At 36.6% G+C, this 18,937-nt stretch overlaps 1 protein-coding gene across 1 annotated transcript in view; it reads left to right on the forward strand.

Annotated features, from left to right (window-relative positions):
* gnai1 (guanine nucleotide binding protein (G protein), alpha inhibiting activity polypeptide 1) overlaps positions 1-13,494 on the forward strand; it is a 32,056-nt gene extending 18,562 nt beyond the window's left edge. Inside the window, exons 5-9 of the mRNA XM_059325763.1 lie at positions 3,752-3,880; positions 6,824-6,953; positions 7,942-8,095; positions 10,640-10,864; positions 12,242-13,494. Of these exons, the coding sequence (XP_059181746.1) occupies positions 3,752-3,880; positions 6,824-6,953; positions 7,942-8,095; positions 10,640-10,830 (604 nt within the window). The 3' untranslated portion in view covers positions 10,831-10,864; positions 12,242-13,494. The remainder of the gene's footprint in view (positions 1-3,751; positions 3,881-6,823; positions 6,954-7,941; positions 8,096-10,639; positions 10,865-12,241) is intronic.
* Positions 13,495-18,937: the final 5,443 nt, after the last annotated feature.

Below are 18,937 nucleotides of genomic sequence, written 5' to 3' on the forward strand. Positions count from 1 at the left end.
GACTCATTTAGACTTAGTAGGCTATTTTATTTTCATTCAAAGTAAGGTTTGCGGCTTGATTCCGACAATTTTTCTCTTATTTTGGCCAACAATGGCTCTTTTGTTAGTAAAGGTTGCCGACCCCTGCTCTAGACTGTATGTCTGATATTTTAATTTTAAAGAAAAATTGTGTTTTTCTTTCAAAAATGACATTCCTAAGAAACCCCAAACTTTTGAGCGGTAGTGTATATGACTTATCAACCTTTTTTAACACCTTTTGTATCGAATTTTAAATCAGCTTTTGCATTTTTAATCAGACAACACAAGTTGCCCCAGCCTTTCAGCCACCACTCAGAGAGGAGAAAGCTGCGGCTCCAGGCTCCTGTCTGGACTTTTACTCTGTCAATATTTGCCCTCCTCTACCGAGCCTGAAGAGCGGTGGCTGGAAAGACAATTTAATCTTTGACCTTACACCTCGACGCAGGAACATTTATCACGTGCGATCCCACAAAAACAGAGAAAATCTCCTCTCTTTTTTTTTTTCTCCCTCGGCCAGCCTGAATCTTTTATATGTTGCGCAAGAGCCTCTTGGCGTCCAAACTAATGATATCATCACGGGGCAGCTCCTGTGTTTTGTTCGGAGAGAAAAGCCATTTCTCCTTGTTTTGCTGCCGCAGTGCAAACATCAGCTGGTTACGTAGAATGAGCTGCAGCCGCTGCCCTTTTTCTAATTGGTTCCTCTAATCCTGCTGTCCAGGGGCTTTTTGTCATGAATAGGAAACACCATTGCAAAACCTTGTGTGTGTTTTTTTTTCACTTCACTTAATACCTCGCAAGACAAACAAAAGGCTTGTGAGCGTGAAGGGGAGATTACTTATGTTTGTCTGCGAGCAACTTGAGGTCACTAATCTCCTTTTTCCATTGTAATTTATCAGCAATAACCTTGAGTTATGTGCTAGGGTCATAAAACATCCAGAGTGTGTGAAAGTACTGAATATGAGACCAAACCACGAAAACAAATGATGAATCTGTAAGCAACAACACACAGCAAGTTCCTCAGAAGATAAAGACAACGTGTCATAAAAGTTTTAACATTTGGTCACATCGTAAAGAGTTAAATCGGAAACTTTTATTATATTTTTTTTCAGAAGAAGAAAGTTTTAAGATTCAGATGGTTGCCGTAACAACACCAGTCCAAGCAAATAATGGCCACGATTCATACAGATGTCTTTGAAGGTTTATTTGCTCTCTCTCTCTCTCTCCGTCTCTGTCTGTCTCTGTCTCTGTCTTTCTGTATCTGTCTCTGTCTGTCTCTCTTCATCTGTCTCTCTCTCCTTCTCTGTCTGTCTCTGTCTGTCTCTGTCTCTCTAACTCTGTCTCTCCCTCCGTCTGTGTCTCTGTCTGTCAGTCTGTCTCTGTCTCTCGCTCCGTCTGTCTGTCTCTTTCTCTCTGTCTGTCTCTCTGCCTCTATGTCTCTGTTTCTGTCTCTCTGTCTCTCTCTCTGTATCTGTCTCTGTCTGTCTCCGTCTGTCTCTCTCTCCGTCTCTGTCTCTCTGTCTGTCTGTCTGTCTGTCTCTCTCTGTCTGTCTGTTTCTTTGTCTCTGTCTCTCTCTGTCTGTCTGTCTCTCTGTCTCTTTGTCTCTTTGTATCTGTCTCTGTCTGTCTGTCTCTCTCTTGGTCTCTCTCTGTGTGTTACAGCACACTGTGAAAACTACAACATAAAATAAAGACGTAAAAGTTTCAGAAACACACAACTTGACTTGTTTAGAAGTCTGAAGCACATTAGCACAAATAATATACTGCAAAAACCCTAAAAAACTTCAAATGCATCACCAATTTTAATTACCCTTTAAATATATTACGTATCAACCTTTTTAACACCTTGTTATTGCTATTTGAATCACCTTTTAATGACTTTATGAACTTAAATGATTTTATGTCTGAAACAGACTCAATAAACACCAAAATGTCTCTGAGACAGTAACAGTCCCACAAGAGAAAGACGTAAATAAGACATTTATTTCAATTCATCCATCCAACAAATGAACACTAACATACATTAGATACATTTGACCTTACAATAGTGCTCTTTGACCGACCCGTGGGAAATGTATTTCTGGGTTTTACCAAGAGGGAAGAGGAGCTAAAATGAAGAAAAATGAACAGAAATTCCATCCATTCTCTCAACCTGTCCCAGCAGGTATTTGGCAAAATGTGGGACAGCACCCTGGACAGATGGCTAGTGTGTGATAGAAAGTAACACAGAGACTGCAAAACACTTTCACTCATAAACGTAGGGAGTTTCCATCAGCTGCATATCTTTAGACCCGGGGATGAACCCAGCGTGAGGCCAAACACCGTGAAAACAAAGAACACTCCCAACAGAAAATACCAGCTTAAAACCCAGCTGCTTGCTGTAAGCTAACAGCTCTAACCACTAAGCTATTATGCCATCATGTCTAAATTTACCACAGGCAAATTATGCGTCTTATCTCGTACCTTAACTGCGTGTTTAGATTTTGATCTTAACCTTGCGCCGGGTGACACTTGATACTGAAAATGTCAAGAAAATGACACATTTTTTAACCTTTTTCTTGTCCTAATTTAACAAAATGTGTTGCTATCTGATACTTTGAAACTTTTTCTTTCTTTTTTTTGCACAATATCTTTATTTAACTTACATTTGTGAATTTTTTTTGCCATTCATACTAGCTGCAATGCACATTTTAAACCTAAAAACAAAGAAGAAACCACAAACAAAAAAACAAAAACTGAAAACAATGCTCTTCTGGTAAACCACACACAATATAGTATAACACACACACATATATAGTACACAACACATAATATATTCGTTACAAAATACTATTAACTTTGACTATGGCCATAGAACAAGTTCGCAAGAGCAGATACTTACATTTATACATGCTGTAATGCCATTTTTTTAAGCATTTTAAAATGCTATGAAATCAATATTACCCTTACATACCAAATTTTAATAATATATTAGGACTTGTGTCTGTCCGCACTAATGAAATAAATTGCTTAAAAGTGCAAAAAACACACATAAAATTTAAAATCTTCTTTAGTTTTACCCATATTACATAGCTGTATCCCTCAAAAGTGTAAATGGAAAAAGTTACATGAAATCCTTTCAAACCACAAGAAATGTATTTTGAGTGTGTAACATAACTACTATTTAAAAAGACACAAAATTACCCAAAAAAGACACAAAATTACCCAAAAAAGACACAAAATTATAAAAAAAAAAGACAAAATGACCAATAAAAAGACACAAAATTACATGACATAACATTTCCACTTCTTCCAGTAACACCAACGCGGCAGATAATAAACGGTCCGGTAGCAGCTGCCATTCTTTTTGTTTACGTCGTCATAGAAACAAGTGAAACAAAGCTCCAGCTTGTGCAATAAAGGGACCTTCCACACATAACACGGTAAAGTGCCATTCATATAAAACTCACATTAAACTTTCATATCAAGGTGAGGGCCACAAAATATCGTCACGAGGGCCACAATTGGCCCGCGGGCCATGAGTTTGAGACCCACGGTTTAAGACAAAGAAGTACAGTGTTTGAGTCAGAAAGTGAGAGTGCACTGGGGTTGTTCGTTCAACTGGAAGTTCCCTTCTTGACCTTGATATTTCTAACACATCATCTCCCACTTGTCCTCCCTCCCTCCTCTTTCTCACTCCCTCTTTCCTCTTTCTCCCCCTCCACATGCCCTTCTCTCCTTTGTGTCCTTCTCTCAGCTACTTGAACGACCTGGACAGGATATCCCAGGCCACCTACATCCCAACTCAGCAGGATGTCCTGAGGACCCGAGTCAAGACCACGGGCATTGTGGAGACGCACTTCACGTTCAAAGACCTGCACTTCAAGTGAGCATGTCTCCACTGTAACTGTAACTGGCTTCACCTCAAAGTGTTTTCCATGATGGCTTAATGAGCTTTCCTTCCTGTCACTGACTCATTCACTCCCATAGAAAATCCCTTTTTACATGTACAGCTGTAACTTGTGACACACTCTGTGAAGGTGTTGCGCGCATCAGCGATGACTCAGTTGTGGCCCCATGTACAAAAAAAACAAGAGAGGAAGTGGAGGCAGCAGGCCTGATGATACCATGATAGCAGAAGTTAGATAGCTGGTGCCAGTGTCATTGAAATTCACACTGTTGCGCCACAAAACAGAAGAGAAATTTATGTTATATAGTCCACACGCACACACAAATACAAAAGCCTAATAATAACAGGGTTCTTTGTGTGATAGCAGCTTAACTACAGTGTCATGATGACACACCGTTATTGTCACAGTCATGTATTACAACACATCACAGTACTTCTGAAAGTTTGGGAAATAACTTTAACCATTGTGTTTTCACAATCACTCATGTGACCAAAAATCTTTAATTAAAGCCCGAACGATATGAAAATAAGGCAGCATACACCATACTTTGTTAACCCATTTAAGCCGGGAAAGCAGTACCGCATTTCTACCATTAAAACCGGGGGCGCTGTTGAGTTTTGCTACCATTAAAGCCAGGAAAGCAGATACGTCGTTTTGTAGTATTTGTAGTTTTTTCCACCTATTTTCGGTCTCTTGGCCAATGAAATGCATCAGAATACATGTGGGAGTGTTGCAATGCAACATGGGACTTTTCCACAACTTTGAAATCATCACCAAAAAAAGACACAAAATGAGCAAAAAGAAGACACGAAAAGACAACATGACTAAAAAAAAGACACAAAATGACTAAAAAAAGACACAAAATGACTAAAAAAGTACATAAAATGACCAAGAAATACAGGGTTCATACACTTTAGCAGTAGTCAATTTCAAGCATTTTTCAAGGACTTTCAAGGTCCATTTTCAAGCTTTTCCAGTATCTTACACCTGTTGTAAGTTGCATGTTTTAGATGAGTACTTACATACTAAAAGGGGGAGATTTCACTGAACCATACCAACAGTGATGGTGTTACACTTTTAGGAGGAACGGTCTTCATTTCAGATAGGCTACTCATTATTTTTTACATTGAACATGTGATTATCTATAGTCTATAGATGGATATAGTCAGATTGCAAGAGAAATACAGTAAGAATTTCAAACATTTACAAGCACTTTATCCAAAATCCAAGCACTTTTTAAACCTTGAAAATACAACATTTAAATTCAAGCATTTTCAAGGATTTCAAGCACCCGTACCAACCCTGAAATGACATAAAATGTCAAGATACATTGATTTCTGTGGTTATAAATTATTTCTGATAACTTCATTTTTTCCCATTCACATTGACATTTTTGATGTGATCATAAAGGCTTTGAGAATCTGCAAATATTAGGTTTCGAAAAAGCTTAACAACCCCTGCTGTCTGCCCTGCATTCACTAAAGATTTCAACAGTTTAATGACTGCAGATAAACACAATGAAAGGGGGCGGGGCTCACCAGCCAGGATGTCGGTCTCTCACATGTTTTGATGAAATTTTTATTTGTGCACCAATTATACATTTATTATTTTCTTTAACAATCCCTCCTCCAGTCATGCCTTTTAAAAACCATAGCATTTCCAGATGCAGCTTTTTGCAGTTTAGTAGACCACTAGATGCTATTAATGCTAAATGAGGCTTTTGTTGGTTCCTGTGCCGCAGCTGCATTCATTTTTATGTGATCCTTTATTACAATTCCTCTCTGGAATCTGATTTCTCCTTGTAGTTGTAGAAATTGTTCCTGAAAGCGAGAATTGTATGAAGATATAAAGTCATGGAAAAAAATATTAGACCACCCTTGTTTCTTCAATTTCTTGTTCATTTTAATGCCTGGTACAACTAAAGGTACATTTGTTTTGACAAATATAATGATAACAACAAAAATAGCTCATAAGAGTTTAATTTAGAGCTGATATCTAGACATTTTCTATGGTTTTAATTAGGGCTGGGCGATATGGACCAAAAGTCATATCCCGCTATATTTAGGCTGAATATCGATATATGATATATATCCCGATATTTTTATTGCAAAGTGAGAGCAAATGTTCAGTCAAAGTCAAGTATGACATGTCACAAGTAGTTTTATTGAAACTGTTTATTCTAGTGAACATAAATACTGTATAACAGATGTACCTCTTTTTTTCTTAATCAAAGCTCATTTGTGCGCATTTAAATAAAAAATATCTTAAATAAATATAAAAATATATAGATATATTTTTTTATATCGATATATCGCCCAGCCGTAGTTTTAATAATAATAACCAAAATCTTTCTAAATAAGAAAACCATGGAAAATGTCTAGATATCAGCTCTAAATTAAACTCTTATGAGCTATTTTTGTTGTTATCATTATCTTTGTCCAAACAAATGTACATTTAGTTGTACCAGGCATTAAAAAGAAAAAGAAATTGAAGAAAACAATGGTTTAATCATTTTTTCTATGACTGTATATCATGAGAATAGGCCGACATTAAACACCATAAAGCAAGAAATAGAATCCCCCACGTGTAGATTTTGACAGAGCAAATAGAAAACACAAATCTAATTCAGCTGTTCTGAATTGTTTTTCCTGTATCTGTGTAGACGTTTTCTGGTCACTTGAGTATCCTCTGCACTGCTAAGATTTTATCACAATTGTTTCCAAGTAACAAAAGACAAAAGAAATTCTGTTTCCCATCCCGCTCTATCACTTAGTGTCATCACTGCAGCGAGGCCAGAGCGGTCGCAGGGTTTCTTCCACTTATTTCTTGCCTTTGGGGTTTCATAAACACAGCTTGCATTGTATATGTATGTTTTTCTACTCTGAGGTAAATGTTGAAACTTCTCTCCTCCCTGCCAGAATGTTTGATGTCGGCGGCCAGCGGTCTGAGAGGAAGAAGTGGATCCACTGCTTCGAGGGTGTGACCGCCATCATCTTCTGCGTGGCCCTCAGCGACTACGACCTGGTGCTGGCTGAGGACGAGGAGATGGTGAGTGCTGCAGCCTCTGACTCACCCAGGAGCATAATAGCAGGCACTCTGTGTTCGTACACAGCAGGAACTTTGTCTCTGTTTACTGGAGTCGTGATAGGTCAGACAAATAGAGCTAAAGAAAAGCTTCCGCTCAACAGTTTTCATGTCAAAGCAGAATGGGCAACACTAGGGCTGGGCAATATATCGATATAAAGGACATATCAATATATTTTTAAATCTGATATGGAATTAGATTATCGCATATGTCGATATAGTTCAAATTGTGCACTGTGATCCTTGCTCCATGCAAGTTGCAGCTTTTATTTAAGGTATTTTTTCATTTAAATGTGCACTTTATGGAGCTTTGATTTAAGAAAAAAAAAAAAAAAAAAAAAGGTACTCCTGTTGTTATATGGGTCAACGACGTAATTTCCCCCATAAAAATCTGATTATATACAGGAAAATAAATGTGAACTAAAATGAGAAAAACTAAATAAAATCCATGTTTATATTGCAACACTATGGTAAATAACAAATTTTACATCATTTGTCAAAACTCTAAAAAAAAATGGTTGTATTTAGAATATGTTCTGCTCAATATTGACAAAATGTGTAAATGCAGAAATACTAAAAAAAAAATAATTTGATGTTTTTTAAAATTAAGTAATTATATTTATAAGTCCACTTAAATACAATGTAGGTGGAGGAAGTATTTAATATTTATCATTTTTTTGTGTTTTTTTTTTTTTTACATCTTGCCAACCCTTATTTGTCATTGACCCATGCAGTATTTATGTTGACTTAAATAAACGGTTTCAATAAAATAACTTGTAACATGTCATATTTGGCTTTGACATTGACTGAACATTTGCTCTCACTTTGCGATTAAATTATCGGGACATATATCGTATATCGATATTCAGCCTAAATACATCGGGATATGACTTTTGGTTTATATCGCCCAGCCCTACATCAACACAGTCTTTTCCCTTCTCCCCCCCTTCAGAACCGGATGCATGAGAGTATGAAGCTGTTCGACAGCATCTGCAACAACAAGTGGTTCACAGACACCTCCATCATCCTCTTCCTCAACAAGAAAGATCTGTTCGAGGAGAAGATCAAGAAGAGTCCTCTGACCATCTGCTACCCAGAATACGCTGGTAAGACTGGCAGCATTTAACACAAAAATGTTCAGAATTATTCATTCATTTATTTTTAACGAATGAGGCCAAGAGAGCCTGCTGATATGGAATGTTTGAAAATGTGCTCACGGGGTTTAATGCGTGCATTCTTTTTAGATAGCGTGAAGAAAAATCTGCCTACCAGCTCCTCTAAAACTCCCTAATGATCACATTGTATTTCCTGAACCAAACCAAAGCGTTAAAACAAAGTTGTTCTTTATGTGGTTATTTGTTTATGTGAACTATTTCTTTGCTGGGAGCAGTGATCGAGAAGACAGCACAGGAAGTTCCTGCACCCTGCCAAGAAATAGTTCAGAGCATAACCCCCCATAAATCCACAACTTGTCATGTTTTATTCGTTTAGTTATTTTTCAAATTAACCCTCCACAACTTGCCAGTGGACTTCGGAAGTCATAAAAACGTCTAAAGAGGAGACAGAACTAACAGTGTGACCTGAGGGGGAGCCGACAACAAAAGCCCCTCTCACACCACCGCGATATTTATTTATATATATTTCCGCCTCTGTGATGTATCGCTTCGGTCTGAACCCGCCAGAGGCGTGATGGGAGGACCAAGAGATCCCGGCTCTGTTCTGCCTTCAGAGCTAGTAACAGAGGTGTTAAATTGGCGAGACAGAAAATATGTGACATATGTTATTTGTGCGACCAATGCTCGTATTAGGACAGGAAGTGGACTGTATCATCAGAAACACGCCTCTCAAATCATGTTCAGCAAAATGCAGAACAACTTTACTTGAGTCTGTAGAACAGGGATGGGCAACTGGAGGCCCGGGGGCCGCATACGGCCCGCACCCTCACTCGAAGTGGCCCTCAGTACAACTACATGCATTTGAACATGACATCTATAAAGTGCAGTGTAAAAATGCACAAAATGACTTCTTGCAGTTAATGTTGGTCTGCTGTTCTTGCACTGATAAAAAAAAGAAATCACAGTAAGTGGTTATTTTTTATTTGCTTCAAACCTCTTGTATTCCTATTTATACTGTAATACATTCATTTGAGCATCAAATATGTTAAGTTACTGCACTGTAAACATATTTAAAATTGAAGTTTCATCATATCTGGTGCAGATAAGGGCACGGTCCTATATGTGGCCCTCTGGTAGTGTCCATGAAAAATTGTGGCCCCTTCCAGCATTTAAGTTGCCCATCCCTGCTGTAGAATCTCTACAGTGAGAAACAGCACGACAGGCAGCTCTTCCAACATTATTGCGTTGAATGCACTCGCCGCTGCTGTCGCTTATTGTACTGCAGCTGCTCTGTTACATGCCACTACCGTCTCCTTCCACAATGCAGGATTGCGATGTGAATGGACGCCAATATTACGCCGTTGCGGAACCAGTATGAACGCCCGAAGGCGAAATGACAGCAGAGCTTGTTACGGCACTTTTGCAGAAACGCAGCGTGAAAATGGCTTTAGGGACATTTAGGCGTGGCCGGACCAGCTACCACAACAATTTGTTGTTTGTTGCCAATACGGTTGCAAAATTCCGGGATTTTTTTACAGCTGGGAACTTTCCATGGAAATTAACTGGAATTTATTGGAATTTGTGGGAATACACTGGGAACTTACCAAATTGAAGGTTGGCCCTTAACAGGGAACTTAAATATAGTTGGGGAAAATATATTTCCTGGACATAATCTTGACTAAAACAACCAGATTTGATGGGTGGGGTCGGGGGGATAAGTAATATTTAACTCAAAATTCATGTTTTTGTTGTTCAATAAAATAATTAAAACTTGATAAAGTTCTAGTTACGAATAAATCTGTTGAAATGTCATGTTTTTTAATTTTGATTATTTCCAAAATCCCCCAGCCTAACTTCTCATGGGAAGTTTCTGGAAATTTACTGGAAATTTTTTCACCCCTTTGCAACCCTAGTTACATTTACATTTAGTCTTTTAGCAGACGCTTTTATCCAAAGCGACTTACAGGAAGAGTAAAAGCAAACAATCAAGATATAGTGCAATAAGAGCTATTAGTGCATCATAAGTGCTAGTGACAATTCTTTGAGGAGTAGAATTATCGTGTAGAATTATTCTATCGTTGTCAACAAAGAGCAGATAAACTCAGATTAAAACACACAAAGTGAGAGACACTTCATTCTCTGGTCAGGACACCTTTACTCGACTTTATTTTTACAAATTAAATAGACCATAACTGTTTAATAATGTTCTGAATGTTGCGTACAGCCTCTTTAACGAAACAAGTCAATTAAGTTTTAGTTTTCCTTTCAATGCTCAACTTTAATACAGATACAGAACTGTGTCATCGGCGTAGAGATGGGCGTTACAGTTTGTTATAGTGGATGTAATGTTAATAAAATGGTAAAAAAGGACAGGACCCAATATTGAACCTTGTGGGACTTTAACAAGTAGAATGCCCCAGTGAGCAGGATGAAGCCCAGCCATGTCACTCACTCCTCAAACAATATGAATATACAATTTCAATACCCTACTTCCTATGTTTCCTTCCTGACTTCCTCTTTGACTTCCCGCTTCAGGCTCCAACACGTACGAGGAAGCAGCTGCCTACATTCAGTGTCAGTTCGAGGACCTGAATAAGAGGAAGGACACCAAGGAGATCTACACCCACTTCACCTGCGCAACAGACACCAAGAACGTGCAGTTTGTCTTCGACGCCGTCACCGACGTCATCATCAAGAACAACCTGAAAGACTGTGGGCTTTTCTGAGGACAATGACGATGAAGATAACCTTTTTTTCTTGGTAAGGAACTCGTCATAATCGCACCACAGCTTTTATGATTGAATGTGTGTAATCCATAGCATTAGGATGCAGTGGGAGTCGCTGAGGAAACCGTGGGAGCCAGGTTTTAAGTGCATGCCTGCATTCTGGCTTTCCTCTTTTAAATTTGTTTAACAAATTGGCTTTAAATGGTTCGTTTACAGAGCTTAAGCATTCAGAATTATGAAAGGAGCATCGCTGGAGTGGACCACAAAGATGCATCGAAATCCATCATAATCACACATTAAATTTGTCTAAAATGCAGGCAGTTATGACTGTAATATCATAATATATGCAAAATATGTGATATTGTATTAATAAAATATAATACAATATCACATATTTTGCAGATAATCTCTTAAAAAATATGAATAATATACATTAGTTATTCTACAGATCTTTTTTTATACAGATATTTACTGTATTATCCATAATGCATAATAACTACTTTTTTGTGGACCACAAAGATGCATCGAAATCCATCATAATCATACATTAAATTTGTCTAAAATGCAGGCAGTTATGCCTGTAATATATATATATATATATATATATATATATATATATATATATGTGTGTGTGTGTGTGTGTGTGTGTGATAGGCTCAATCAAAACCATACACTGCAAAATAAAAATAAAAAAAAATAAACAACTGTATTTTGCAGATAATCTCCTAAAAAATATGAATAATATATGATAGTTATTCTACAGAGCTTTTTTTAAAAATACAGATATTAACTGTATTATCCATATTTTTAAAGAAGTTATCTGTAAAAATAACTTATGGTTCTTTACTGTTATTTGATAGACTTTTTACCATTTTTTAAAATAATTTATTTTTACATTTTTTCCTTTAAATTTAAAGTTTTACTGTAAGAAAAAGTTACATTAATTTTACATTAAGCAATATGATGTGTATTTTTTTTTCTATTTTTGCATAGAATTTCCGGTAATTTAACAATTTAAGATCATTAAGCAATTGAATAATAAAAGTAATTTCCTTTTTAATGGCAATTGCACTTAGTGTAGTAAAAACAAGAAAATCTGTGTAAAATAACACAGTAAATGTCTAGAAAATAACTTATTTATTTATTTGTTTAACTTTTTTGTGGACCACAAAGATGCATCGAAATCCATCATAAACACATTTTATGAGTTACATGAGTTACATTATTTACAATTAAATTGCTGGGATCAGTGGCGTCTTTTATCTCAGGCTTAAATACATTTTCCGCTCCATTTGGATGTTTGTGAAATGATAGCGGCCAAGGTCGAGCTCTCCAGAACCTCCCAGCCATCCCTGTTCCTTCATCACGTCCTTCATGTTTCCTTTCTCTCTCTCTCTCCTTGTGTCCTCAGGCGGTGGAGCCAGTTTATTGTGCATCTTTGGTGGGGAAGATGAGACGAGTCGGGAGGATCAGTCACGGACCAGTGCTGTACTATATGCCACTTTTAACAGCTTTATTTATGTTTTCGTCTTGGAACATTTTGAACTAGTGTTACCACATTTGTGTAGGATGTTTGTATCATTGTAAAAGCGTCACCGCAAACAATTTTTCGCACACTTTTTTAAAATTTAGTTTCTATTTTGTTTTAAGAAAAAAAAGAAAAAAAAATGTTTTCGAAGATGAGGAGGAGGAGGAGATCACGTTTTTGCTGTTCCTTCTGCCGCTGTCTCTGGAAAAAGGAAACTTTTGCTGTTGGTGGAAATGCTTCTTTTCTTCCTTCCCTACAACCAAAAAAAAGGGAAGAAAAGGGGTACAACTTTGAGTCCAGTTTGTTGGTACTTGTGCCTTCGCATGCCTTTTACTGCGGTCGTAGTCCCAATGCTTGTTCTGTTGCCTGCTGACTTGTTCTAAACATAAAGAGGTAAACTGTTTTCATATGTTAGTGTCCCTGCTATCTTCTATGTGCACACCACTGAGCTATCAGGAGGAGGAGCAGGAGGAGTTCCCTCTGGTCTAAAGGTACATGGGTCTCCATGGTTGACCAACATGTAGCCTCCACAGTCCCCTACCCCCCCATCCCCCCACCAGCCATGACAATGGAAGGCCTCGCCGGCCGATCACGCAGTACAATACTGAGATGTATATTGTTACATTCGCCCCCAAATCCGGGGTTCTGGTTTTTAAACGGTGTACAAAATATCCATTCTTCCCAATCATTCGGAAAATGGTTAGTCGAGGCATTGAGCTTATAATACGCTCGATAAGTGTTTGAAGTACAAAGACCAGGGTTAGGCACATTTTAATGTACATTTTAATGTATTTGGAGGAGAGTTTTTGGGGTGAAAAGATGGATGTAAAGGCGAGGTTGGAGGTCTGAAATGTTATAAGGTTCAGACGATGTTACTGGGTCCGCTGGGCGCTGCTTGAGGATCAGTGAAGCCTTTTTCGTTCAGGTAATGGAGTCTGAGATGGTCGAGGGAGGCCTGGTCTGTGATTTGAGATCAGTACTACTTTGCCAAGAAGAGTTATAAATATGGTCCTGGATCTGTTCATATAAAGAAACTGCCACAACTGTCAATGTATGTGTATGTTCTCCACGGTTGGTTGGAGGATCTTTGTAGACTCATCTCCCTTATTTTGCTAATAAAAACCATTTACAAACCACATGGAGTTGCTGTATCATTATGTCGCTAAATTATTGCACTATTACCATTAGGGTTGTCACAATACTAAAAATTTCAACTCGATACCAATACTCAGGGAAATATTCGATACTCGATACCATTTTCGATACCACAAGGATAAAAACAAAGACCCCAAAATTTAACAGAAATATTTTTATTAACAAGAAAAATGCAACATGTAAAAATTAACAGAACCACAGGTTAAATATTTATAATAAAAAACAGTTGTGCAAAAAGAAACTGCAACTATGATAACAAGCTTCAGATACTCAATACTTTTGAAAATGAGTATCGTATCCGGATACAACGTTTTAGTATCAATACTTTTTTGAGTTTCGATACTTTTGACAACCCTAATTACCATAAGCAGCTAAAGCACAAAGCAGGATAAGTCTACTCAATTATGCTCCCCTTGCAAGAAACACTTTATTTTAATGTGTGTTAATGACCTGAGAGGCTTAAATATGCTTAAATTATTTTTATTCCATCGTGAATCTCAAATGCAAATTCCACTTTCTTAGAAGATCCTTTTATCAGGTCATGCACTCATGCTTTGATGCTTCTGTATCGGTGTGGTGGACTGTGAGCCACTTCAGATCTTCATGAATGGTGAGCTTGCTATACAGAGCAGGTACTACTGTATGCATTTCTTATGAAGCAGCGCACCTTGTTATCTCCAAACAGGGAGTCCCACAGAGGCAATTAGAGACAATGTTGTCAGTTCTGCACACAACCTCCATCACATTTGTATTCCACTGTGGCCTTTAAGGCTGCGCTACCTGCAGCTCGACTCAATGAAAAGGTTTGTTTGGATGAAAATTGATCATGGCTGAACATTTCGCCGCGTTGAAAAGGTTAACCTGCATGTACTGAAAATGAAACCACCTTAATCCTATTTTGTTTGCAAATGGCTGTGATGTAAAGTATGTACGGTGGTCTCCACTCTCTCCTCGATGTTTACCTGGGACATTTGTCACCCTGAGACAATTTGCATTGTAAATGTGTCTTGACTTACCTATGAAAAGCAACAGCAGTGGCTTCCCTTTGTAACAACACCTCCTCAGAGGTGAAAATGAAAGGGACAAAGGTGCACATATCTATCTAATTATGGAAGTATGTGGCTCCTTTGTTACTAAATGCTACAGTTTCCATCAGCTATTGATGGTTTTTGACATTAAATTAGTCTAAAATGCAGGCAAATTTCTCTAATGTCTAGAAACGTGCCCAATCAAAACCATACATTGAAGAAAAAAAAACTTTAAAAAAAAACTGTCTTACTGCCAAATAATGGCAAACAACTGTATTTTGCAGAAAATCATTTAAGATTATATTTTTTACAATACAGATATTTACTGTATTATCCAAAATAATTTATGGTTGTTTACTGTTTTTTGATAAGTGACTTTACCATTTTTTCCCATTTCTTTTTACATTTTTTTTGCATTAAATTTAAAGTTTTACTGTAAAAAAACAGACAGTTGACTTAATTTTACATTCAGCAATATGATGTGTATTTTTCTTCTATTTTTACATAGCATTTATGGTAATTAATATTTAAGGTAATTAAGCAATTGAATAATACTGTAAAAATATAACTAAAATGTGGCATGATATTTATTTACATATTTCAACGTTCATTTTATGGTTAATAGTTGTAATAAAAGTAATTTTTTTAATAGCATTTGCACCTAGTGTAGAAAAAAACAAGAATATCCCAGTTATATTATACAGTAAATGTCTGAAAATAACTTTAATTATTTATTTTTTACAGTGTAGACTTTATGTTTGATTTATGTTTAGATTTGACGTATGATCTATGACCAAAACAGTGTGTGTGTGTATATATATATATATATATATATATATATATATATATATATATATATATATATATATATTCTCTAATACATGGGATTTCAACATGAAAAATATATATTTTTTCATCTGTCCCTATGATCCAAAAGACTCTGTCATCTCTGTTATAAAACACATGATACATCATACAGCATTCAAATCAAAACAAGTGACCTGCTGCACCCAGTGATGTCAATATATATATATATATATATATATATATATATCAAAACAATGATTTAAAAGAGGCTAAAACCGCTGACCACATTGAATAATACTGTGAAAAAAATAAAAATGTATTATATCCCATTATATTAAACTACAGATTTCAATGTCAATGTCCATGTTCTTTGTTAATATTCGTAAGAGAAGTAATTTACTTTTTTAATGGAATTGGCACTTAAAATAAAAATAAAAATACCAATACAAATCCCTGTAAAATAATACAGTACTTCTTCTTTTTTAAGTGTAGAGGTATGTTATTATGACCTAAGTTAAAGAAGTTAAAAATCGTAAGTTAAAAAAAATATACATATATATATAACCCTAACCCTAACCCTATATATATGATACCCAGGGGGCAAAGTAAAAAAACCGACACGGAATGTTGTAAAAGGTTTCACACCAGAAATGATATCTAGGACCTTCAAGGATCACAACCTGGGTGGACAACCCGGTCAACTAGCTACTGGAAAGCTACAGGGGGCCAAAATCCCCCTTTTGGGGACATTTTCCTGGCGAAATTTTGTAAATGCAAATATTTAGGTAATACAAAGGCATAAATAGTCCTACAACTTTAAAATTTGGCAGAGAGTATCCTGACACATAGGGGAAAGCAGGAAAAAAAGATGCTGGGGTTTACTGCAACTCCAGTTTAAGATATCACCCTCAATATGCCAAAAAAGACAAAAAAAAGTACTGTAACCCTAACCCTAACCCTATATATATGAGGAAAATAACGTGTGAATCCAACCGTCATTGTCAAAGTTGCGACATTTAAACACCTGCGCTGTTTTCGTCGCCATGGAGACGGATGTGGATGCAGCTACTTTTCAACAACTTGAAAACTTCATTAAGGACCGGCATGATACTGAATTTATAGTGTTGCCAAAACAGACTGAACTTTCTTCATGTTTCCCCTGAAACGAACCGGTCTTAATTGGGCTTGAGTGAACTTGAGTGAACCACTGTTGGAAATGAAGTCATCGCAGGTAAGCTAGTTAATGTATACATATTTATACATATTATAATACATATTACAATACATATTTCTCCGGGCTGTTGTTTGTTAGCATTATAGTTAGTGAATCACAGGGGAGCGCGTTGATTTAGTTTTGTTGCTTGTGTTTTATCTGTACCATAGACCTACAGTCATGGAAAAAAATATTAGACCAGCCTTGTTTTCTTCAATTTTTGTTCATTTTAATTCCTGGTACGACTAAAGGTACATTTGTTTGGACAAATATAATGATAACAACAACAATAGCTCTTAAGAGTTTAATTTAACAGCTGACATTTTCCATGGTTTTCTTGATAATAACCAAACTCACTTATTTTTTCCATGACTGTTTACAAGGACAGCAGCCCTCGATATGTGGCTCAGATATTTTGTATGCCTCACATTAACAGCACAATTATGGACTCTAAACTCATTATGGTCATGTAAATTTCTGTAAACCAACATCACAAGTCCATGATGTTTTCAAAACAGACACATAATGAATAATCCATGCAACAATACTTAAAAAATGCATGTGTAGACTGACTATTTTACCCAAAAGCTTTAAAATCATGTGGATGCTACACTGACTTGAAATAGCAAGAATGGTGCCTTTTTTGTTCCAACTCTGTGCCCTGAGCCTCTGTTTTTGCACTATGTAACAAAAACAAGGGTGGTCTAATAATAATTTTTTCCATGACTGTATATCGTTAACATTATGTGGCTGTAAGCTGCAAGTTTTTCAGGTTAGTAGCACGCTATGTTAACATGCAGGTGTCAGGTAAGTCATTCTATGTCATTAGGTATCTTTGGTGTAACATTGGGGTGATAGTTGCCTATTTTTGCAAATAAATGTTGTACCTAAAGCTCCTAAAGGCACAGGCCCACCTGATTTTCTCTATTTATTTATTTGAAATTTAGTTGTCACAGCAGCTCAAGATAAAGACATAGATACGGAGAATAAAGAATATAAAGAATAAGACATGTACAAACATTATATACACATTCTATACATACATTTCTGCTATTTGGCATTTATTATTAATATATATTTGTTGTGTTTGTTCGTGTTTCCTGAAAGTACTTTGCATTTTACCGAGATTGCACATTGGAGAAAATATATTTTAGCATGTTAAGTAGGTTAAATAGGTTGTTGCGTCTAGTGGTATGAACATCAATGAATACATATATTTAAATATATGCAGAGATATACACAGTATAGTATAAGTGGTATATGACGTATGTAATATTATAGAAAACATACAGAAGGCCTAATATAGGCCTAATGTGGTCGGATGTAAACAGATATTATTGGCTGTCTTCAAAGTTAAATGAAAATTGCTACAACTCTAAATACTCTGTTTCCATTATGTTTTACCACTTAAGGAGATTTAATCACATTCTCTTGCTGATAATAATATTATGAATCGTAAGTATTAAGGCCAGGATAATTGTGACATGAATTTTTCATATCCTCCTATGCCTAATTGAGGCATTTGTGTGTAAGGAAGCATCAGGCTCGATTTAAACATTGCTTTTTAAAACAAAATGTAACAAATGAATACATAAATATACATTTAGTGAATGGTATTTTATTAGAACAATATTAAATCGTGCACAAAGAGAATAAAATGTTACAATTAACAGGAATTAGATCAAGTGGAAACATTTTAAATACAATAACAAATGGGTCAAAACATAAATATACAGTATATGTGTGTATATTATTTAACATAGAATTTAATTGAATAGTTCGGCCCCATTGTCACAACACCCGATCCAGCTATTTGAGTCAATATTGGTGCATTCCTCATGTTTACTGCTAAAATATTTAGCTATTATAACAGCAGCACAGGGTATAAAGAGTCATAAAGTCATTGAACTGTCGCAGCAGTATTTAAGTTTGCTAGTAGCCACCATAAGCAACGGGTCGTAACAGACTAAGTGAGGCTGCAGCAACAAAAACTCTCAGTGTGATGAGTTGAGCAACAGTGTGTGTTATTGCTTCTGATTTCAACTTTTACTTGTAAGAGGAAGAATGTGTCATTCCTTCTCTCAAGAGCTGCACAGCCTTGCTGCTTTGAGGGAAGTTTCAGCCTCAAACACACTTTTACTTCTCTTGTTGCGAGGGATTCCCTTGTCGGTTGTACATTTTAAGCGATCTGGGCGCCCACAAATACTTTGCATGCGTGGGTTATTTGTCACTGCTGATTTGCATGTGTGCTGGCACACTCCTGTGCAGCAGCGTTAACCCTGACGTCTCCATGTTTGAGCTCCCATTAGAGCTTGACAGCTGAAGGTGGAACAAGTCTGAGAGAGATACATGAGAGAAAAGAGCTGGGTTTATGCG

This window comes from Centropristis striata, chromosome 22 (genome assembly GCF_030273125.1).
Source record: "Centropristis striata isolate RG_2023a ecotype Rhode Island chromosome 22, C.striata_1.0, whole genome shotgun sequence".
In the NCBI taxonomy this organism is placed as follows: Eukaryota; Metazoa; Chordata; class Actinopteri; order Perciformes; family Serranidae; genus Centropristis; species Centropristis striata.